We start from the raw sequence: 24,055 nt of genomic DNA on the forward strand, positions 1-24,055 counted from the left end.
CCAGCCCTGGAGCTCACTGGATCTCCTCCGGTGCATTCCACCTGCTCACCTGGCAGAACACTTCTGCAGCTGAAACAGTTAAATGAACAGAGGCCAGAGCTCTAGGAAAGGGAAGAGGGAAGGGAGGAAGGCTCATGTGTGCAAACACCTGGGAGGGGAAAGGAAAAGCAGGGCCTCAGCTCATCAGCACCAAAATCTCTTGAGGTCAGCTGAGCTGAGGGCATGGGCTCCTCCTCACCCTGCTGTCCAAGGGAAACACAGAGAAAAGGAAGCAGCAGGGAGCACTGCAAGGATACCAAAATCTTCTAAACTAACAGATACACACTGACCAGAGTTCCACTGCAATACACTGCTCCTCACCTCAGGCAAGAAAGGAGATCAAGATGACACAATCAAGACTTTCAGTCTGTGGCACAGGGCACACTGAGAGCACTGGCAGGCCTGGCACACACCTCTCACCTGACACCTCCTACCTACTTGACAGACAGACAGCAAAAGCAGAACACACCATGTACTCCCAAGGTAGTCCTGTCCTTGATCAGGTTGTTCATATCTCCTACCAGTCAAAAAATACCACAGCACACCAAGTAGAAAAATGAGTGACACATCTTTTTTTATCTACCCAAAGGAATAGAGGAATTCCACTCATGTAATGGTAATTGAACAAAAATAACTTTGTCCCTTTTCAAATCAAGCAATATTTTTGTATAAAAACAGGAAGGGCTCTGAGAGCTCTCCTATTTCCTATGGAGGGCTTTATTAAACCTCCTGTATTCTTTACCCATCCAGAAGCACATGCCAAAAGCAGGGAGCCAATCCCATGCTTAAGAGAAGAATCAAATGGGACGGATGCCATGGATGCCATGAGGCCACAGCAGTTTCTGCAGAAGATCCACCCCCTCCCACAGCACTGACCCTCAGCACAGTGACCTTCAGGAGCACAAACAGTGCCCTCAGCCTGATGAAAAGCACGAGATAACAGAAAACCACTGGAAATCTTTAAAGGTAAAAAACCTTACATCCCCTCCTGTGCACACAAAGAACAAAACTACAGAGAGAAGTCCCACCTTTGCTATTTTTTTTCAAAGGCAAAGCTAATACATGTTGACAATATTTGCAGTTCAGAGTACAACATCTTTTATCACAGCACAGTGGAACAAAAACCCACCCACATTTCATTAGATTAATTGCTGTATTGATTAGATCTTTTGTAATTACAACTGGAGCCTGACCACTTCAGGGCAGGGATTGGAGTCACGTCTCTTAAAAGACAGAAAAACAAAAAAATAACACAAGAAGTCCTACATAGGTAAATCAGAGTAGAAGAAAATGTACTGATACAAAAATACATAAAAACTCACTCTAATCTAAACTCCCCTAAGAACTGTCACACTTTGCTGTATCAAAAAGCCACAGCTTTTCCCAGCATCATCCTCCATCCTTCCAATAAGGCTGAAAGGAGGATGAAAGCAAGCTGTGCTGGTGATCCTTAGGAGCCCACCACAGACAGGTGAGCAGCAGGGGGAAGGTACACACTCTAAAAAACACTTGAGCACTCCATCAGCTCTGGTAAGCATTTATTGCACCCTTGTTCCAAGGCATAACTGCAGCAGTAAGTGACAGACACTTATTTATGTATTTTAAACAAAAGTAGGACGTCTGAGAACAACCAGAACTATTGAAGGAGAAGTATTAAGGCAAGTAATTAATTTAAAAAGGATTACAGAGAATGTCTCCTGAAGCTACTGCAGCTATAATAAAATTAATGCTATGACTTCAGCTTCAATTTTCAGGATACTTATTTGTCTGTAACTAGAGTGGAGTCCTGCTCTTCCCCTGCCTCCCAAGGTTGCAGCTGACCAGTACATGCTACTGGAATTAGACCTACATCATTACTTATTTTTATCTCTGATCATCATCTCTGTGAACCTGTAATTACAGCCAATTCTTCCCTCCCAGCTGTGCTGGAGTCACAGGTGATGGTAATCTTCTTTCTATCTGAGCAGGGGCTAAAGCCATGGAGCCACCAAGGCACCCAAGTCTGAAGGCCAGGAACAAACACCAGGAGAAGGCAGCCAAAGAACTCTGCCTGTGCTTCCTCTGCCACCCTGAGGCATGGCCAGAGGTCCAGGCTCCTCCATCTGGGAACAGCAGAGTCAGCCAGGAGACCTCACGTCTCCACCAGTTCCCAGAAATGCCACAAGCCATGATCGATGCACAAGCAGAACAGCTCACAAATCCCAAATCCATCTTTTATTAACACAGTTCTTTACTCTCAGAAGCTAATGCAGTGACACATGGACTTCTGCTGACCCCATGCTGAGCCTACTTCCTCCAAAAGCCTTTTAACAATTCCAGTTTTACAGCAAAACCAAGTGAACAGACAGATTGCTTTTAAAAACAGATTGTGAGCTTGGAGCAGATGGAATAGAATAAAATCAAATGTGATTGTGAGGAATGCACAAACTTGATTCAGCCCTACCAATTGGTAACAGCTTGGAACAGACCAAATGGGGTTTCAGTTTTCCCTACTACATAACACCATGAAAAGAAACATTCTAATACTTCTTTTAGGACTGTGCTTTTCCAGCACAGAGCATCCTCTCACCTTGAACCTCCCCACAGCTTTTTGGCACTAGGACATGCAACAATAAATCACAAGGTTGGAAACACAGTAACTGGGAACTTGTACACGTGCAACAGCAGGTTCCTGAGCCAGTGCTGCAGGAGCAGCAGCATCCCTGTGAGCAGCAGAAGAAGGAGCCCTGGGCAGTGCCCAGCTCACCTCCTGCACAGGCGGGGCCAGCGGGTTCTTGAACTCGGCCAGGGACACCGGGAGGGAGAACTTGGCCAGCATGGAGGGCAGGTTGTGACCCCGGAACTGGCAGGAGAAGGCATCAGCCAGGGGAGAGTACCTGCAGCAGAAAGGCAAAGGCACAGATCAGCTCTGCAGGGCTGCTCAGGGTAACTGGGATCCCAGAAGCATTGCAGAAGTGCCAATTCCCAAATGTAACATTCCCTGTGATCTAGAAAACCCCTAAGCATAGCTGAGGGCATGTTGAGTCCTGCAGAAGCCAGCCAGGAGCTCATGCACTTTCACCTCAGCCTTACATTCACCACCAACCTTTCATTCAAGGCTGGAGGGGATCCAGAGGAGAAAAATGAAAGTGATAAAAAGTCCAGACCTGTGCAGCCTCTGGTGAAAGGGACAGAGCTTGGGCAGGGCTGGGCAGGATACACACACAACTTCTGAAGGTGCCACCTGCAGCTGCAGATGTGGCTGTGCCCCCTCCCTGTGCTGACAGGTCAAGAAACAGGATTGAACAGAAGTGAAGGATAGACAGGTTTAACATCAGGAAAACTGTCTGTCTTAGCATTTCCATCTCCAAAGGTCTTCAGGAACAGCACTGCCATATTTGACACAGGCACAGTTGTTGCTGAATGACCTCCAGGTCCCTTCCAGCCCTATTTTTATACTTCCATCACCAAAGTTTTGATTTAAAACTATTTTCCTATAACTGAGTTCCAAGACAGAGTCTAAAAGCATCTCAAAATCCAACAGAGGAAGGGTTGCCAATCTTCAGCAGAGCAAAAATACCCTTCACATCTTCCTTGCAGTGGCTCTGCCTCTCCCCAAATGGCCATGGTGCCTTCTGTCTGTGACAAGGCACACAGTATGGAATGCCACCACGAGAAACAACAGAATGGCAACTTCTGCTAGTTTTGATTCATGTCAGAGAGCCCTATAAACCACTCCTTTAACTTAATCATAAAGTATTTTGGTATGTAAATGTTCCCATATTGGACATTCAGTGGAGCAAGACTACTATACTGACAGCAGCTCCACTGGGTAAATATTGCTTCCAGGGCCCTCACCACCACAGAGGAATATTGATCTGCTCTGCTGCTCCTCCCTGCCCACACTGGCTGTGCAAGTTCAGGCTCATGTAATGGTTTGTGTTTTGCACAGTCTCAACAAATTAATGAAGAAAGATCCCACTCTGTATCCAGTCAGGGAAGGAAAGTGCATCTGCACTTCACAGCACTGTGCTGCCACCAACACATTTTCCTTCTACTTACAGGCAGACACTGGCATTTGGAGAAAGCATGTAGACATTGTTTTCACAAAGAGGATAAATAATAATTGCTTTGCCCCAGTAAACAAGATGTGCTGCAAGCTGGAAAACCTGTATTGAGAAAACAGAAAAAAATTAGGGGAGCAAAATCAATATACAAACTCTCAGCAAGTGTTGCATACAACAAAAAAAAAGTTCTTGTTTGAGTTGAAATGAAAGAATGTTCCATCCTTTCACCCTGCCTTCAGAATAAAGTCATGGTTTAATATAACATGTGGCAGATCAAAAAGCATTTGACAAGGTTATGAATTTCCAGAGATTTGCTTCACATTTCTAAGCAACTTAGTATTTCCTGCCTCAAAGGAATTCCTTCAAACTGTATCAATACAAGTTTAGTTTCTTTTCATGCCCCCAAAAACTATTTTTCTTTATGCACAAAATGCATTGTGTTATACATGAAAAATAAAACAAAAGAATCAGCTACTACTATGACAGAAACATAAAGGAAACCAACACTGCCTTTTTACTGCACAGAGGTATTTCAGTAATGAGCTACATAAAGTATTTTAATGTGTTAAACAAGTCAGTGGTTGCTAATGGCTCTGGAAAAGCCACATAAATAGTGTCTACAAGACATAAAATCCAGCCTGTATCATTAGATGCATTTAACTGTGCTTTTTTGTGGAGAACAAAACTACAGAAGCAGTAGGGAATTTCCAGAGTTCATCCCATAGCCAAGGAACACCACAGACCACTGCAGGCAGACCTGGAGTTTTATTACAAAGCAGAACCTTTCCCTTGGAACAGGAGAAGGCACTGCCCTATGACCAGGAGAACATGTGATGATGAGCTGTGTTTCCCCCGTCACACAGAGCACAGGTTGTGTCCCTGGGTTTGGATCATCCCTCAGGAGCATGGAGAGCATGGAGCAGCCCTTCCCTCTCTGGGATCAGCTCATGTGATCATCCCAAATGATCACAGTCATCCACAGGGGTCTTTCAGTGGCCTCACAACTCATGTGAGAGCCAGAGCCTCATCCCTCCACTGGCACAAACTTTCCTTTCCAAGGGCTCATCACATCACCTCCAGCAGTTCAGATTTGAGAGCTGGTTGTCACTACTGGAAGGGCATTTGGAAAGAGCTGCTGGCTTGGGGACACTGGCTCAAAATCTTTGCCCAAGACTAAAATAAATCTTCTTCCAATGACTGCCAAGTCTGTGCACTAATGGACTAAGGGAAATGGATGGGAAGGTTTGTACAGGCATTCACAAGTCTTTGGTAGGAAAGATCTTGGCAGCTCCAGGGGAAGCTATGTATTTGGCCACAGCAGCTGTAAACCTGCACCTGCATTTTGGGTGCTTCATTTGCATGCAGACATCAACCTGGCAGGACCAAGACAGGCCACTGTGGTGTCAGTCAGGAGTACAACCTGCTCTGGTTTTAGGAGGCACAGAGCAGACAGAGCCACTCTCCCCAGAGGCACACAGGGACAGGTCCTGAGGCAACATACACAAAGAGAACAATGGGAAATTCCTATTAGATAAGGGGAAAAGTTTCACTCTGATGCTGGTCAGGTGCTGGACCAGAGAGGCTGTGGGAGGCAGCCCTGGAGGTGCTCACAATTTGAAGAGAAGTTTTTCATCAGCCTGCTTTAATGGACTTGTCCTGAGCAGTGGTGAGGACTAGAAAGTTCTGGGATGGGGACCAGAGACACCTGGGATGGGGACCAGAGACACCTGGGATGGGGACCAGAGAGCCCCAGGAGGGGGACCAGAGAGTCCTGGGATGGGGACCAGAGACACCTGGGATGGGGACCAGAGAGCCCCGGGATGGGGACCAGAGAGCCCCGGGATGGGGACCAGAGAGCCCAAGGATGGGGACCAGAGAGCCCTGGATGGGGACTCTCATCCAAGACTGTGGCTGCAGGGCTGCCCAGCACTCCCCCTGCCCTTTGTTTCTCCAGCCCCTCCCTAGGCTCCAGGGATGGCACCTTCTCCCTGCTCTCTGCTCACACTGAGGGAGCTGCCATGCTCCTGCCCCACACAAGCCCAGGGGCACACAGGAGAAAACAGCTCGTGATTTAAAAAGCTCTCAGCAGCTGCTGACAGCTCCTCATACCTGCAGCAATGCCAAGTCAGCATCTTGAGCCAGTTGCTGCAAATTCTTCACAGCAGAGGTAGTTTTAATTACTCTCACCAGGGCAGGAGAGCAGTCCAACGGGAGCTCATTAAGCAATGACTTCTCATCATTTAAAAGTAATAAGGCATGGTAAGGCCTGCAGAATAATAGAATACATTTGCACAGTAAACTGCAGCTTTTCCTGAAGGCTTTGTTATTCCTACACCACGATACCTGGGGTCAATGTAATGGTAAAAAAAGAATTTCTAATATCATCCTTTTGCTCTAACTGGGTTCAAAATCAGCTTATTTTTATGTTACAGCATAAGAGGCTCCCTGTGAAAAGGAGACAGAGGGTTATATGGGAACTGGATACCCCGGTGACAAGGAAAAAAGACTGCACTGCATTGGCACACAATTAAGAACAAGTCTGAAAACTGCTCATCCGCAATACTGAAATACAGAATGGAGTAGAAGAAAGGAAGAAAGAAGAAGTTAATTATTTTTGCAGGTAAACAAACACAGGAAGTAAGGTATCTCAGGACCTGGGCTCTCTTTCTTCCAAAAGCAGAATTATTTCTGGGCCAACAGATTAAAATGAACAATTCCTGGCTGCAAACAGTGCAGGCCACTCTTGCAGCATGCCCTCAGTACAAACACCTAAAGTGAACACCAAGGCTGTGGCTTCCAACCACCATGATTCCAACAGCACCACAGAGCCACAGCAGCAGCTCCAGGCAGTCCTGTCTGAGCCCAGGGCCCCCCTCCTCCACAGCCCAGTCACACCAGCCCCCTGCCTGAGCCACCTCAGACATGTGCACCATCCCCCTTGGAACAGGAGCAAGGACTGGCCACACTCTGAGGGGCAGAGCTTGCTCTTACCTGATGGATTTCAGACTCCTCTCAATTGCTTCTGGGGGTATGAAGTTGGTGGCAACATAGTGGATTTTGTGAGGAAGGCAGAAACTCACTTCCAGCCAGTTGTTGATGTGTAAACGAACCACCCCTGTGGTGCAGAGACTAAAACAGGAAGGCAATCAATCCATACAGCATTTACCCTGGATCACAAATGGAAACTGTGGTCCAGGCTCACCCCTGCACAGAAATCAGATCAGGACAGGAAAAGACTGAATGCACTCTGTCTGTTCCCAGCTGACTCCTAACTGCAAGGGCCCCCCACAGCTGGACATACAGAGCACCTAGAGCATTTGGAGGGAGATTTGAAAGACTTCACCACTGACCTTCTGCTCCCTCTGCCCTTAACATTGCAGCAATGTCTCAAGTTAAAGAAGTTTATTCAAGATCTACTGCAAGGCAAAGGCAAATTCTCTAGGCCAAAGCTGCAAAGATGAACTGAGCACACTGTTTTCACCTCCAATTTCCATCTTCCCCTCCAAGCAAAAAGAAAAGAGGATGTCTGTACTGGGCAAGGGCTGTTCCAAGCAGCACATTTCCACAATAACAGCCTCCTTGTGTTCTGCTTAGGTTGTTTGTTTCCTTACTAACCTGTTCCTGCTTGTCACATGAAATCACAAACGTGCCTGTTCCGTGGTTTCCTCACTCTAGGAAACCACAGGGACTGAGCTAAGTCCTTCAGCTGACTCCAGACAACAGGACTGGAGTGGAAGCAATGGATGTCCCAGGAATAATAAAGACAATAAAGTCAGACCCTTGCACTCAGCCTGAAAGCAACAATAAGCCTCTTTTACTGAAAAAAAAAAACCCCAAAAAAACAGAAAAGCTGGAGATTAGAGCCAGGATCATCATTCAGGTGCTTTTACAGAAGTCTGCAAATCTAGACAAGAGATGGAATCCACTTTAGGAGGGAACTATATTTACTTAAAATGGGAAATGTACCATAAGGAGCTAAGCACCACCCTGCAAACCCTTAACAATATTCCCATTCCACAGGCAGGATGCTGGCATGGGAACAGCTGCGCTGGGAGGAACCACCACACCTTTTCATGAGTTAGGAACACATAAATTTATCAATCTCAAGCTCTACACCTGAGAACTGAATTTGTCAATGCCCTTCAATTTTGAACTTTCTTTCCAAAAAATGTTTTTGGCTTAAAATCAAATTTCAAAGTTTGCACTCTGAAAATTCCAGCCTGAATTTTAAATTCAAAGTGTGTTGAGACTCACAATTTGACTTTTGTGTCAATAACTGCCATGAATTTCCCCCTCTACACAAAACAGATTAAAAAACATGCCAGGAGCAAATATACTTCTGGAAAAGTCTTTATGTGGTGGTTTAACCATTTATAACCAGCATTCAACTGCAGGTCACAAACTAACATGTTTTTTTTCAAGCTCATCTGGCTGTGTAGAGGGTTTGGAGAGAGCAGAAATTTCAGCTTTAAACAAAAACATTGGGTAGCTTTGGCTGCTGGTGCAACTACTCACCAAACCACAACAGAGTGGTGAGAGAGCAAACAGCATCCCCTCCCACCTCACACATGATCAGACTCATTGGGAACATCTCACTGCAGACAATATTTATCATGAGGGTTTGTTCTCAAATCTTGCATGGAACTCTGGAAAATGCTGATTTTTTAAGCTGCAAAGGCAGCAGAGATTGTGTGTTTTCATCTTTTTAAAAGGCACTGAGAGGGTGAATCCAGTGCCTCTCTGGCCCCAGCAGCTCTGATCTGCTCCGAGGCTCCCAGCCATGAAGGAACATGCAAAGCACAAACACCTCTGGTTTAGTTCATTAAATGCTGCAGCTCCAGTAACACTGCTCATCCCACCACAAACAACTGACAGATAAAGCTGGATTCCCTCAAATCCATCAGGGAAAAGGGCTGAAGCTGTGGTTACCCACACCACCTCCCAGGCCAAATCCTCACAAGGGGAAACATGGCAATAAAGGAATGGGACAAGCGAGTTCAGAGACCACCTGAAACCTCTTGGGGTTGTAAAAACAGGTTACCCAAGAGCAGCAGAGATACATGAAAGCATGAAACACTTGCAGGGACGTTTCCCCTGCAGAGTTTAACATTCAGACAAAGATCCAGTTGGTTCCTTTCATTGTTTGGTCCAAGTGCACTAAGGCAAAAGCTTTAATTACATAATTACACTCTCCATAGCATAATTTTATCTACAGTGCACTACACAACAAGAGCCTAGAATTAAAGACAACAAGAAAACCAGATTTTCAGTTCTGATCTGGATCTTAATTTTATTCTTCTGCATTTGCATTCAGCTGTACAATTTCCAGCCTTCATTATAGCTTTATGAACACAATTTCTCCTTCACCTGCCCCTCCTTGGATGGAAAATAATTAAGTGTCTGTAATTTGACAAGGAACAAGCTGCACCCTCCAGCAGCAACACTTGCAACTGCCCTTGGCCAGACAGCAGAGTTAAATAATGTCCCCAGTATAGACACAAACATTCAGGCAATAGGATATTAAACCCTCCAAGACATTTTATTCAATAAAAACTTTGTTTCAACACTTTTTTTTTTAATCTCTGGTTGGTAACACCTGATGAGTGATCTGAGGGATACATGGCCAAGGATCAGGATGATCAGATAACAGAGTTTAAAATTGAGACAGGGAGAGGCAAACAGGAAAAAGCTGTTTAATGTCTCTCCACCATAAGGCCCATGAGACATCTCATGCTACAAGAAGGAGCAAAGTTCAGAAGAAATAGAAAGAAACACAAGAAGTAGTTAAAACCATGGACCTCCTTATCAGAGGATGCTGTGGTTGTTCAATATTTACTCTGGCTCACAGGACTGTGGGCTAATTCCGGCAAGTGAGATCAGCTGAAAGCTGCTGAATGTACAGAAACCCCTCCAGAGCTGCAGGAAGCTGGGGAATATTTTAGGGACTGTCACTGCTCTTTTGCTCTATTCTGCTGTGTCCTGAACTGTGAGCTACTGCCCCAAAATGAGAACATGAAAGTTTGCCAGCATCTCCCAGAACTGCAGCCTTTTCCATAACTGTTGGCAAAACAAAGAAACCCCACTTCATATTTATAAAAGAGTTAGGAAATTTTCATATACGGGCTCATATCACATCTGTCCTGTTTATATCAGAAATTAGCCCCATGTTTTTAAGTGTGGTGGAGGTAAGCTTGTAGCTTTGGAGTTTGTTCTTCCTAGAGGTTGTGACTACTCAGAGCTTTGAAATTATTTCACTTTTCCTTATAAAGGACAAAAGGCTGCCCTTTAATAAATAACTGTAGTTGGATTCTATTTTACAGGACAGCCACAGAAATAACCTTAAGTCTCACAGAATTTTTCCCTGAGCTGAGATGGGCTAGATCTACCACACAGTTGAGTCCCACTGGCTAAAAATTTATAAAGGCTCTTTCTGTATGAAAAAGAAGAAACAATCGAAACCTCCCCAAAAACCTCTCCATACTTTCACTTTTATTCCAATGCAAAGCTAAGAGAAATTTGCTAGAACCAGACAGGCAGTTAGTAACTATTAAACTCACATATTATCTGCAGTTGCAGATAAAACTATGTGAAAGCTCCTCAAAAGAGACACATATTGTAACACCAGTAAGTCTTTCAGCACTGAAGTCCTGAAAACTTTCTTGTGCCTAGAAACCATTGCTTTCTGTTCCACACCAATGCTTCAGTTTGAGGACAAGATGAATGAAGATTCTCAATTTTCTGAATTAATCAAAAAGAAACATTCTAGCTCTCTCCATTAGAAACAAAATGTCCCAGAAAGTAGAAGCTGAAAGCCTCTGAGCTCTCAGTGTAATACCACTCCATTGCTAGTCAAGATGCCCTGGATACTGATCCTGCCTCATGGAACACAGGCATCTCATTCAAAACCAAGGAACACTTTGAACAACAGAAATATTCCTCTACTTGTGGTTTTGCACAAACCAACTTGCTCAGGGACATGCTGGGTCTTGCCTGAAATACCTCAGCACCATCTACAGGAAGGCAAGGGCTCGACAGCACCTCTGGAGCAACCCTGGAAATTCAGCTGGAATTGCAGAAATCAGCAGACACTTGGAAATGCTGGTTGGAGCAAATCTCAAACAGAGCTGGGCTCCATCTGCAATTCAAAGTGCTCTCTCCACTCCACTGGCTGTTCTCCCACAGCCAAAGGCTATGCCAGAAGTCCCTGTAAATTTAGAACAGCACTTTGTCACTGCATGCATCCAAAGGTTTACCCATCCCAGCACTCCCTTCTCCTTTAAAAGCAACAGAGCAAATCTTTCCATCTTCCCTCTGAGGTCATTCACACTCCTCCACACTCTCTAGGTGGCCCAAATCCCTCTTGAAATGTGGTGTCCAAACTGGATAAGATATTCATTACAGCAGGAATTTTACAACTGTGAGCAGGATTGGTGCCTATCTTGCAGACAAGACTTATTTTATGCATTCTTGTCTATCTGGTTTTTTTTTTGTAACCCCATGTCACTTATGACTAACCCTCACTTCACAGAAGACCACACAGACTTCACTCCAGAGCTGCTGCCACCCAGAAATAATTAATTCATCCTGCAGAAAATTGTATTTCTAGAACCCTTTTTCTACCTTACTAAAAAATAATTTTAAATCTATGCCTGCCTGGCAAGGTGCTGCAGCTCCTCTCAGCTGATCTGACTGCAGGTATAACAAGCATATTTCCTATGCTCTCATATGAAGTATTAATAGAAAAGCCCTGCAGAACATTTCCTTATCACCCAACAACACTGTCAGCTCCTTTTCAAGTACAACCTTCCAATCAAGCACACAGGCACTTCAGATTTTTACCAACACCAATAAGGTCTTACATTTGCTTTTGACAGTGTCACACAAAAGTGTCCAAATCCAACTTGCACTTCTTCCCCACTCACAATGCCTAAATGAGGGAGAAACTGCCTTGTTTTACAGCTGGGGGCAGCACCAAAGTGCATTTCTCCATGGTCTGTCTGTCTATTCCTCCTTATCTCTGGGAAGGCTCACATCAGCACAGCCCATGAGCACAGGCTCTGTGTTGCTACAGTCACAGCTGAATGCCACAAGATGTCACTGTGTCCCTAAAATATTTGGAAACACGATCAGGGGTTTTGCCCAGTCATAAATACACAGCCCTAGAGAAACAGAAAAATATAATTGGAATATAAGAATTGCAGGCTGCATAAAAACTGCCTTCCTTAAAAGTTTAGTACTTAAACTTTAGAACTCAGGTGCAAGGTGTGTGGAACCACATACCACATTTCTTCAAACAAGATGAAATTCACAGCTCTGGAACACAAAGAGCAGCTTAGCAGAAGTTTTCTGATGCTCTTTGCAACTATTATATTATTTAGCCTCCCAATGCTTTACCTTACAGGGCTCTGATTCCCTTTGTACTTGAGAAGCCACAACCCAAGGAGGATAAAGGGTTCCCTGAGGAACTCCAGCCTGATTCCCTGAATCCCTGACTAACACCCCAAGCAAGGGGCACAGCATCTTTCCCCCCACACAGGGGTTCTGTATCCCTCTGTCCAGGCCCTTCCCCAAGCACAATCCTGGCTGCAGGAGCCTCTGGGCCCCAGGAGGCAGCATTGACAGGCACAGGCTCCTGCTAAAGTTCAACAACAGCCCCACACTGCTTTGAAACCTTTGCCAGAACTTCTAACCCAGCCAAGAAACGGCATGCTACACTTTCCATTCTGCTGGAAGTCTCAGCATCTCATCCAAATTTGCTGTCCAGACATGCACAAATGGGGCCAGGGCAGTCCCTGACTTGCCATCAGTGCTCCTGCAGCACTTTCCCCTTAGCTGCAGGTTTAGAGCCCTTTCCCAGTGCTGTGATACCCCTGTTATGGCACTTGTCAGTTCTACACTTCACTTGTCAATCGGTGGCCCTGCTCTAAGGAAGAAAATAATAATTCTTAAAGCTGTGACAGAAATCATCAGCTTTTAAAAACAAGACACCAAAGACAGACCAAGGTAATGATTAGGACAGCAGTTCTGCAAACATTTCACCTGACTTCCATGCTTCACATTGCTCTGCCTGGTGTAAAACCCAAATTCCAATGATTAACAGCATGAGGAAGTGGATGATATCCTTAGGAACAAAGCCAAGAGATTTCAATGAGAAACAGCATACTGTGAGCTAAAGACTAAAAGGCTAATATCCAACTTACCTGTCATATGTCTCTTTGAGATCTCTGGCCAGTTTGCACTTGGGTAGGATGTGATGAAAAGGTGACTGGGGCCCTTCTGTAGCTATAGAAAGATTCAAAACAAGAAAGCAAATAACTGACTTCATATCAAAGAGTTTCCTCTTCCCCCACTGGGTACTGACCTATATCTCAGGGACAGAATTTGTATCATTTTAATCTACAATTATCTTTCAAATCTTTTACAATAACTCAAGTTACACGTTAAGATGATAATAGTGAATTATTGCCAACTTCTGCTAAACCTCAACTCAGTTAAGCACATGTAACCAAATTTGACAAATGATGACTTTAAATGCTTTGCTTTTCTAGATGTTAACTTTAATTTTTAATGCTTGCAGCAAGATAATGCATCACTGTCAGAGTTCACCTCAAACAGTACACATTGTTATGAGCATTACAGTTACAGAGCATTTTCCAAATGCAGTCTATAAAAATGCTCTGTAACTGTTTGCTAGCCAGGTAACAGCACATAAGAGTGAAGCTTCCACATAAGGAGTCTGGTGACTCAGCAGACAGATTAAAGCATGCAAAACATGCTCTAGGTTGGATGGAGCAGGTCACACAGGAGCTCTTCCATGTCAGCCTGACAGGGAGAGACAGACGTGATGGCTCAGCGCACAGTCTCCAGGGATTGTGCTGAACTTAACTAGCAAAGAAATCAAAGAAACTACTTCACCTCTAAAACTCACATCTCTGCACAGGGATAGTGAACTTGGCTGAGGCAAAATGCAGGGAAAAGCTATCAGAATGCTACAAAGGACCAAAACTTGTTCACAGTGATCCCAGGCACGAGAGAAGCAAGAAGGCACAACCAGCACCCCCCTGGAAGAGCATTCAGAGCCCTGCTGTGAAAGCACTCACTCTCTGCCATGGCAGACACCTCGTCCTGGATGGCCAGGATGAGCTTGGCCTCGCGGGTGAGGTACTGGCAGCGGCGCTCCTCGTGCTGCAGGACGATGGCGATCCTGCGCGACAGGTTGTGCAGGCAGCTGATCACCGACGGGTCCGCGTTGGCCTGCGGGGAGCACCAGCAGCCTCTGAGCTACAGGCATGATGGGGAACAGGCAAATGCTTTCCCATCCAGACCAAAAATCAGCCTCTCAACTGGAAAATGAAATTTTCTCCACCCGCGACCAAGCAGAAGCTCAGAGGTGTCCAAACGTAATTTGGATTTCTAAGCTCGTCTAAGTGCATGAAAGGAACACCACACCTGGACAGGGATAGCTCTGTCTTGTTTGTTTTTCCAGTTGCTAACAGGCCTTCTACCAGCAGAGAGCAAAGACCTCAACTTCACACAGTGAGACAAGAAAAGGAAGAATATCCCAATGTTCAGGTAAAACTCACTGGCAGCACAAGGGCTGCAGTGCCTTTAACACGTCCCACTAACTCCATGTTGCCACACTGGTGTTTGTCCTAGGTACTGACAAGGCAGTAACTGGGTAACAATTACTAGCTCATGACCAATATTTTCATCCCAAATCTGAATTAACTTGGATCTCTGCTCCCAAAAAATTCACAAATATAGCTTATTACTAACACTGCATTTATGAAAGTCCCAGAAAGAAAGTGCTGGAAAAATCTATCACATCAGTACAGCTGCCAAGGGGGGTGAGGGGGAATTCACTTGCTCCAGCATGAGTCAGCAGCTGCTTCATGTTTGTTAAGACTTTTAAAGGAATTTAAAGTTCTGGCAAGTGACCACTTGGCACAGAAACAGCAAAGCGTGACTCATCAGTTTTTTACTCTGCTGTTCTTGCTGAGTCACGCCACGTTGGTAGCCCTGAAGCTCAAACACAGCAGGATCAGTGCTGATTATCACACTTGGGCCTTTGCCTGCTCTGTCTGCCCACTGCAGATGGACACTCATCTTTATCTCTGAGGGCCTCCACCCACCTCCTGCGCTGCACTGCTCCATCCCAGGAAAAAATTTCCACTTGCTTCTTGCCCAACACTTTCCAGAAACCTGACTGCTCCCTGTGAACTAAGAGTGTCTCATTTGGCAAATGGATTTTGTGCTGCATCACACACACAATTACATCAGTATCATATCATGGCTGAAGGGAAAAGAAAGCAAGGTTTCCTAGAAGCACTAGAAATTAGATTCCAGAAATATGTGGGCTAGTCTTCACTGTGAATGAAAGAGCATTGGTTTCCACACTTCTTCTGGCACATGGCTCAGTGTGCATCAATGTGTGTGTCTGCAGGTACATCTACACACACTTCCCTGCAAGCAAAGCACAGGGCTTTAACAAATCACCAAAACAACATCTCTTAACATGAGAAATCTAAAATCAACTCCTCCATTGCAAATTCAGCACTCCTTGACCCAGGAGTGTCTGAAAGCACAGGAATATTGGATTCCCAGCAGAGCTCTGTAAACAATTTCTGGCTTGATTCAGGTACTTGCTCTTCATCTGAGGATCAGCCATGCAGGCTGGGGCCATGTCCATGTCACCACTGCAAAGCCAGTGGTAAGAAAAGTACTAGTGCTAAAAGAAAAAAAAATTCCTTTCACAAGCAGGGAGCTGGAGGTTTAAAAATGATGACATTACATCCAGTTGAGCACAAATCAACCCTTTCCACAAAGATGACTGTTCCAGCTCCCTCTTTTATTTTTAAACAACCTGTGGACTGGGAAAAGAAAGCCAGAGCTCAGAAATCAAGTAATGCTTGAACATAATGAAATTTCTAGGGCTTTATACACCTAATTAGCCAAGCCAGGATCCCTTAACACCAGCATCTAGTTAATAGAGGATGCTGACAAAAATTCCAGGCAGAAACTATGTATTTGTTCTAGGTTTTTGCTGAGCATTGAAACCTCATTATTCTTCACTTGTACCTTGTTCTCATTTAGCTGCTCAGCTGCTGCTCCCTGGCACTCTCCCTTTACAGTGACCTCACTGCTGAGAGGAGGCAGCTTTCAAACACTGGCCATTAATCATAAAACAAGCCTGGAGTGTGAGCCTACTGCATTGTCTCATGCATGCAAGGCACATCCCACTGTCAGATGGAATGGACACAGTCCTTACCCTTAGTGCAAACACCACGTTGAACAGAATCATGGTGGGCATCTCTCTCTTTGGTGAGGGGTCAGTTTTGGATACCTGAAAAATATTTTTTAGAAAACCCCATTGGCTAGTGTCAGCTGGAGACAGTAACAAAGGGAAAGTAATAAAAAAATTTAGTTAAATAACAAGCTGAGAAAAAAGAGCAGCCAAATCAATATATAACATCAAATATGACTGGCAAAATATGGAACTATGCTTTTGTTTTTAATTGGAGTGCCACAGTTACTCTACAACACTGCCTTTGCTGAGCAGCTGTGAAGACTTAAACCAAAGCCTTTTAGTCACAAGCATGGAAATGAGTGTCAGTTAAGACAGCACTCTTATTTAGTGTCTCTGTTATTACATTTAGCATCATTAGGGACCTTAGGTTTAATGCTTTAGCACAACTGTCAGATATACTGTCAAGAGAATTCCACAGATCTCAGGCCACACCTATTCCTTCCTTTCCTAAAATCCCCATTCAAATTTCATCCTGTTACAAGCTGCTGCTTTTATCAGACAAAATATGCTCTAGAACAGCAGTACTAAAATAAAAGGTTTGATTTTTCCCTTCCTGCAGGATTTCAAACACATTATCCAGCCCCTCTATTCTCTTTGTAGCAGAGAGCTCCATTCCTAAGGCAGATTTAAACTTTCCAGCGAGAAGAAACAGCTGGAGCTGAGACAAGCAAGTGGAATTTGCATGGCCAGACCAGCTCCAAAGGGAGCACGTGTCACCACAAGATGGAGCACAAAATGCAGAGCACATTCCCACCTCCCCTGCAGCTCCCTGCTCAACACCCACCCCATCCCCAGTGCAAACAGCTGGAACCTGCCAGGCTGGAACCTGTCAAACAATAGCTGCTCTCTACCCAAAGTATGTGCAGCACCTGAGCCAGGGCAAACAGAGCAGCATCTGCCCTTCCCCACAGGTTCCAAGCACCAGCAGTGTACTGCTTGGGTCTGAATTCCAAAATCTGTCTGCTTTCACTCAGGAGTCTCAATACTTAGAAAACTAGGAGATTATACATATTTGGTTTTTTTTTTTTTTCCTAAAGTGAAAATTACATTCTGTCAGAAAGGCAGTGATGGGAGAGTGGTAAAGGCAGTTTACTGTGTTTATCTGTTCTGGAGTTACAGGTTCCAGGACATCTAGTGAATTCCAAGTGTAAGGACTGATCCTGTCCCTTCCTTAAAATCAGAGAAACTACCACCACTAACATCAGTTGGGATGCAGGCTAGATTTCATATCAACTCATGTCCAGAAAAAAAATAAGAAGACTGAGCTGGGAAAGAAAATGCTGAAGGAACTGGAAGAATTCAGAACATTGCTACATAAAAAGCAATCTGGCACACAGGATTAAATGTTTGTGCTCTTGTAACTCCTGACTCTCACTGGAGTAAAAATTTGCTGAACTGTCCTGTGGATTAATTTACTGCAGTATGAACTCTGAGGAAACTCAAAGCAGAGGCTGCTGGGTTACTCCAGACACTGCCTGAGCTCCATGGAAAAGCAGCTTCCTCTGGCTTCCTCCTAACTGCAGGAGGGTCTCAGATTTAGACTGACACAAGCCAGCAGAGATGGCTGCCACATTTAGAAGATTCTGGACTCTAGAAAGTTCTGGGGTGCCTCCTAGGGTGATAAGACACACCCAAAAAGAAGTTCCTTCAGAAGTAACAAAAAAGTGTTTACAGCTCCTTATAACTTTATTTGCCCAGATGCAGTTTTATTTAGACAAACTGAAATGAAGTGACATTTCATGCAATTAGGATTAAACTGATTGGAAAGAATGTACAATAATAAGTGGTGAAAAAAATGCAAATACAAATTTTCAACCTCATTTACAGCACATTTAGGAAGTTGAACCTTTCACATAAGATTAGTAAAAGAAAAGAAAATTATCTGAGGGAGAACAGGCCACTGCTGTCAGAGCCTTGAGGGGACCAAAAGGTCTTAATGGCCCTGGCCAGGACCTGTTCCCCCACAACTTCCCCCAAGATTCCATGACCTAGGAACCCCATTTAAGCTCAGCCCAGGGCCTGGAGCTGTGCCTGTGTCCAGGATGGACCTTGGATCTGTGCCTGTCTCCTGGACAGACCCTTGGTTTAGTACATCCCACCCTTGTCCTGCCCCCTTCTACTCCTGGCTGGGGTCCCAACTCAGACCCTGGGCCTGGTTCACCACTTGCCTTGTCTGGGGCTGCTGATGGATTTGCACAGCGTGGGCACACCTGAATCCTGTCTTCCAAGCCAGTTTAACCTTTCAGGACTGAGTCTTGGTGATCCTCCATGACATTTCCTGCAGACTCACAACTGAGTTCCCAAAGTAGCATCTTTTGATGCTTTAGGGCAGCTCCTCACTTGGGATTAAAGCAGTCTGGTCCTCTAAATATCATGCAGCAGTTACCAACAAGCTGTTTCCACCTCTAATTATAGCTAGAAAGCAGGATAGAATTGGCAAGCAGACTTCTTTTTCCCCTGAAAAAAGGAATGACTTAGCAAATTTGATGAAAAATGAGACCAAAGCAGTTCAGTGACAGGGATCAGCATTGGATTCAGAAATTACCAAAACCTAGTTCATTCCTACAGCTGAGCAGAAAGAAGGAACAGGACAAGGAATATTAGGAATACAGAAACAGGTGAATTCTTTCCTGGATTTAAGCAGGGCCTTTTGCATAGCCCAGACAGCAAACTGCTCTCATTTTAAGCACCTAAAACATAGGCCATGGAGGAAGGTCTCAATGCAAACAGCAGCCTGACTTGGTCCACAAGAAAATTCTAGATCTATTTCAACATCCTACATATTCCATCTAAGTCTTGTGGATCATCTTCAGCCTCAGGAAAAGTTAAAAGCCAAACAAGGCTGACGCAGCTTTTAGCATTTGTGAAGGTTTTTGGTGGTGTTTTTTAAACTGCCACACTAATTAGAGGTGCTAAAATCTAACTTGCAGTAACTAAAATAGTGAGAAACAGCTTTTTGAGTTGGAGTGCCCAGTTTTACTTCTCTTTACTCACACTGCTTCCCTACAGTAAGCAGAAGAGTTTCTGTGATCACTGACAGCTCCCTCAGTTTGCCCCTTACTCCACTGACCCAGAAGTAAGTAAAAGACAGCTTGGAGCACCAGGAAGTAAAAGCAGGCTCAAAAGCCAACAAGGCCATTCTGAATTGCAGGTTTCCTCACTAAAGCCAGGCAGTTTGTGAAGAAGGCAGGTCCCCTGAGGGGATCTCACACCTACCTGCCCAAGGGCATGCTGGAGCAAGGTGGGATGGCCAACAAAGCGAACATTATCAATCTTCAATTCAAACTTTTTGCCACACATATCTGACTTGGTAGCCAAAATTGTTGCCAGGATGACATCTGAAAACCTTGAAGAGCAGAAACAGAAGTTATTACAGTTTTCAAAAAGCACACCCCCAAAACAGTCCTCCAAATACAGATATATTTAACTCTGAAGTTTTTAAGGCATTGTAAATTGTGACTAGATTGCTGTACCTGGAGTACCACCAATTATGTAAAATTAAGGACCCCTAAATTACATCCCTCAGATCATCACAATTATAAAACAGGAAGCGTTCACAACAAAGACTGCAGGGTCATGCTCATTTAATTACATGCTCAGCAAAATACATTGAAAAGATTAGATGCAGTTTGCTTAAATATAAAAAGAGCTGGAGTTAGCCATTGCCTGGATTTAGCTGCAGGTTAATGAACTTACTAAGCAATTACATATTGACACAGCCTGTCACTCAAGCACAACAGAAATCTTTAAGCCACTCAGTATGGCAGAGGGGAAGGCAAGAAAGAGCTGATTCAATTAAAAGAAACACAGCCAATGCTTGTCCTTCCTTTCCCAAAGCTCATCAGTGACATTCCAAGTTCCTCATTTAACAGATCCCAACCTGTGCTCAGCAGACCACTGGCACCTTCCAAGAGCTGCCTGGCCTCACCTGGGCTTTCTCATTTGATAAACCACATTCATGACAGGCCAGGCCCTTCCCAATGCCCAGCCATGGGGTTACTGAATTGCTCTGGACTGGTGAGGGCAAGGCAGCAGCTCTGAGACAGGAGGGCAAGTACCCACAAGGGGTCTGCCCTGTGAAACACAGCCATTGCTGCAAAACCAGCTAAAAATCCTGTGTGACAAGGGAGGAATTCCACAACTGCTCTCTCTGATGGCCTCACAGCATTGGTCTGGTCTCTACCAACACTTGTTTTCCTCGAGGTGTCCCCTGGGACAGTGAAGCCCAAAACCACAGGGAAGAGGACTTCAGCTGCTAGAGTAAACTTGTTGCTCTAGAATAGGAGCAGTGCAAGGCTTGTTATTAACAAGTTCTCTCCTCATCTGTTTTATGGACTCTCCTACTTGACCAAATGAATTTTAGACCACTTTCTGATGAGAGTTGGTTTTTAAGAATGAAAATGTTTATTGCATTTTGTGTATTTACACCCAGGGATGTGTGCCCCTGCCAGACCATCCCCCTAGAGCAGGCAGGTATCCCAGATAACCCAGTATCACTCAGAGAGGAGGGCAGGCATGGGTGTGTGCTGTGCTCACCTTATCTCTTGGCCACAAGTGAGCCTTCCGTGCCCAGAGAAGCAATTAATGTACCTTAGTCCTGCTTCCCTCTGAGTCATGGAGGACAGAAATTAAGACAAATGCACTCAAGGACACAGGGGGAATTCCTTTTATTTACAAATACTGGAGATGAAGGACCACACAGGTCCAAACTGCCAAAGCCCCTGGTGCTTGTACAAGCAGGTCACTGACCACAGCACGCTGCTTATGTTTGGTTTACGGAAGGAGCAGCTGTGTACAAACTTCCAAATCCCGGCTGCTCTGCTCCCAACTCCAAGCTAAGGGCAAGCAGAGACTAGCCAAAGACTCCTGGGGCCACTGAGTTCATGCTCCTCAGCCACTGGGCTGCACAACTTGGGAAGTCTGGGAGAAAAGGGCAAAGCACTGGAACAGAGCCTTCACTGACAGTCCCTGGAGATCACATCCAAAATAGGAAAAAAAGTCACCACGACAGCAGTGAGCTTCTCCTCCTCCTTTTGCCCTGTTCAGCAGCTCGTTAATAGGCTCATCGTGGAGCCAGGAAGATGGGAACAGCAGTGGATCCAAAAGGAGCATATGTTTTGGGGGGTGAAGGGAGAAGGAGGGCAAACTAGAAAATGTCAGCTTCCTGGTAAGAAATTAGTTACCCTTCCCTCCTCCAGCCTTGGCAAAGGGAGCTGATAAACTGATCATTCTGATAACTTCCACAAGGAATTACACCAGCAGATCCTTTAACAGATAAAAGTGGTCCTAAAGGTGGGAATTCAGCAGTTTCCCAGGGGAGCTCTTGACACCAATGGCCCTGTCTGCCCTACCTTGCATATGGCTCTTTGGGTAGGAAGAGATTAAAAGGCTGATTTTGGAAAGTCCTCAGGATCTTCTCACTAGCAGGGTCTTCTGTGTCTGAGAGAGTACTGAATTGCAGCCAGAGGACATACTCAGGGACAGAATCCTGTCACAGGTGCACCTCCTATCACCACAGGCTTTCCCAAGGGTCACCTGAACTCCAGCCCCATTCTCCTCCTCTGACAGCCTGGATTTATAGTTCTGCTGTCTGGGTTTTTTTTAACCCCCAGTGCTCTACATAATTTTGACATTTCTTAGACCTCAGGACAATAGGGAAATCGAGGAACAGCAGATGTGTTATTACTCCCATTACTTCAATTAGTCACCTCATCTTAGAAAATGACACTTTAAATATTTCAACACACATTTTCCCATCTTTGGGGTATGTTAAGATGACCTAAAACCACTGACTTCTAAGAGCCCAAGAGTTTGTTAGAAGCAGATTAGGTTTTGCAGTTGGGCAGTAGCCCTTCTCCTTTTATGAGATTAGTCTGAATATTGTGAATTTCAGGGGGAAGCAAACCTTTTCTGTACTAAGGAATTCAGCAGGCAGAAAGAATATACAATAAACAAAAGCTTTGATTTGTCCAAAATATTCTACCACTCCTCTCCAGAGCACAACATAGCAACAGCACATTGAAAAGAAGGGAGGAAGATTCAAACATGAATTCATTTTTTCCCCCAAGAATGGATAGTAACTTTTTATATGCCACAGGAATTCAAAGCAAGGCTTTTATTAAGAATTTTTCTTTGAAGTAGTTCATAACAGGATCTGAGTATGTAGGTGAGGTTTATGTTAAACAGGGACTAGGGATGCATTATTTTTTTTCCTTCTGGGGCTCTGAGTTAAGCACTTTTCCCTCTCTGTGTGTAATCATCCCATTCAGCTGAGTGGGGCACCAAGAACAAGCAACCAGCACAGCTGTTCAAACCTGGCTCCTCTACTCACTGATCTGTACTTTCAAGCCATTTCTCCTCAGAAAACAATTTGATTCAGGGCTCCTTGTTGGAATAACTACAATGCCAAGGCTATATTTGTTGCATTCCCAGAGCATCCCAGCTTTTCCCAATTCACAGAGGGGACAGTGAACCCATTCTGGATTCCCTACTGGAAGCACAGAAATGTTAGTAAGACCTTGGTAATTATCCTGGCACAAACCTTTAGCAATACATTTCCTACAGACACTGTGATTTAGCATATGATTTTCTCATCATTCAGTGTAAAACAGAAACCAGAAACAAAAGCACAATTAAAAGGATGGTGAGAAAAGAAAGCCATTCTAGACAAAGGTGATTGTTTAGAATGTTTGGTCTTACCCTGAAACCAATTGCTCATCAGTTAGAGGACATTGGTCTCTGAAATGGGAACATGGCCATAAACACAAAACAAAACACAACAAAAGAAAATAAACGAGGCAAGTACACAAAATACAAAAGAGAAAAAAAAAAGAGATAATATTAAAAACTAGGATGAACTATTAAGGGTTAAACTCCTGTAAAGGAAATATCACTGTTGAGGAGAGTCTAAAGTTAATGGAAGGCGAATTCCAGGGATAGAGTGCAGGCTGTTTGACAACATGGAGAAAACAGGCTAAGGTAATTTAGTCCTTGCACTAGCAGTGGCTGCTGCCATGTGTTTTCCCACAGTACACAGCATTTATGGAGCTGATTTCCATGACACTTTTTAATTCATGCTTACCTTAAGAGAAACAGAAGAGGTTGCAGCCTGATTTAGAGCAGATTCTAAACCTCAGTTTCCTTCCTAGACTATTGCTATCATTTCCACCAAAAAACCTCCCATGCAGCCCCAAATGACCCACAGCTCTTCCCAGCTGGTTCTAGTGCTTCCATACCCACAAGACTTAAGAAAAGAAGATGCCAAGTGTTGTTGCAGGATTCTGTAAAGGGCCTGGCACACACATCACTACTGCTCCTGCAGGGATCCACACAGCAGGCACAAGGCTGGCCAGACTCACAGCACACTGAAATCCTTCTCTGCCCCTCTCTGTGCCCCAGGCAATACGCACAACTTAGGAAAAGGAGATTGAACAAGCTTTCAAGGCAAAGAATCCTAAAGCCTTGTTTACAACAGGTGTACAGAGCAGGACTGAGTTAGCACCTGTACTCACTTTTACATCAGAAACACCTGTTTCCATTTCAACATCCAACTGCCACTTTTCCCCCCAATTAAGATTAAAAAAGGACTTGTTTCCTGAAACAACTGCATAAATGTACTTAAAAATGAATCTGATAAAACCTTTATACTAACCCACATGAGAAA

General features: G+C 44.5%; 1 protein-coding gene across 2 annotated transcripts in view; it reads right to left on the bottom strand.

The window, feature by feature from the left end:
• The window catches only part of NPRL3 (NPR3 like, GATOR1 complex subunit), a 41,504-nt gene that overhangs the window by 11,783 nt on the left and 5,666 nt on the right, over positions 1-24,055 (bottom strand). The window contains exons 3-11 of one of the 2 annotated variants that reach the window (XM_084216271.1): positions 23,092-23,130; positions 19,609-19,738; positions 16,354-16,428; positions 14,186-14,339; positions 13,286-13,367; positions 7,077-7,214; positions 6,195-6,351; positions 4,081-4,187; positions 2,786-2,915 (exon numbers count right to left, since the gene is read on the bottom strand). In XM_084216271.1, the coding sequence (XP_084072397.1) occupies positions 2,786-2,915; positions 4,081-4,187; positions 6,195-6,351; positions 7,077-7,214; positions 13,286-13,367; positions 14,186-14,339; positions 16,354-16,428; positions 19,609-19,738; positions 23,092-23,130 (1,012 nt within the window). The remainder of the gene's footprint in view (positions 1-2,785; positions 2,916-4,080; positions 4,188-6,194; positions 6,352-7,076; positions 7,215-13,285; positions 13,368-14,185; positions 14,340-16,353; positions 16,429-19,608; positions 19,739-23,091; positions 23,131-24,055) is intronic. The other variant, XM_084216272.1, reaches the window with a different exon arrangement.

This window comes from Fringilla coelebs (assembly GCF_963513975.1).
Source record: "Fringilla coelebs genome assembly, chromosome: 16".
Lineage (NCBI taxonomy): Eukaryota > Metazoa > Chordata > Aves > Passeriformes > Fringillidae > Fringilla > Fringilla coelebs.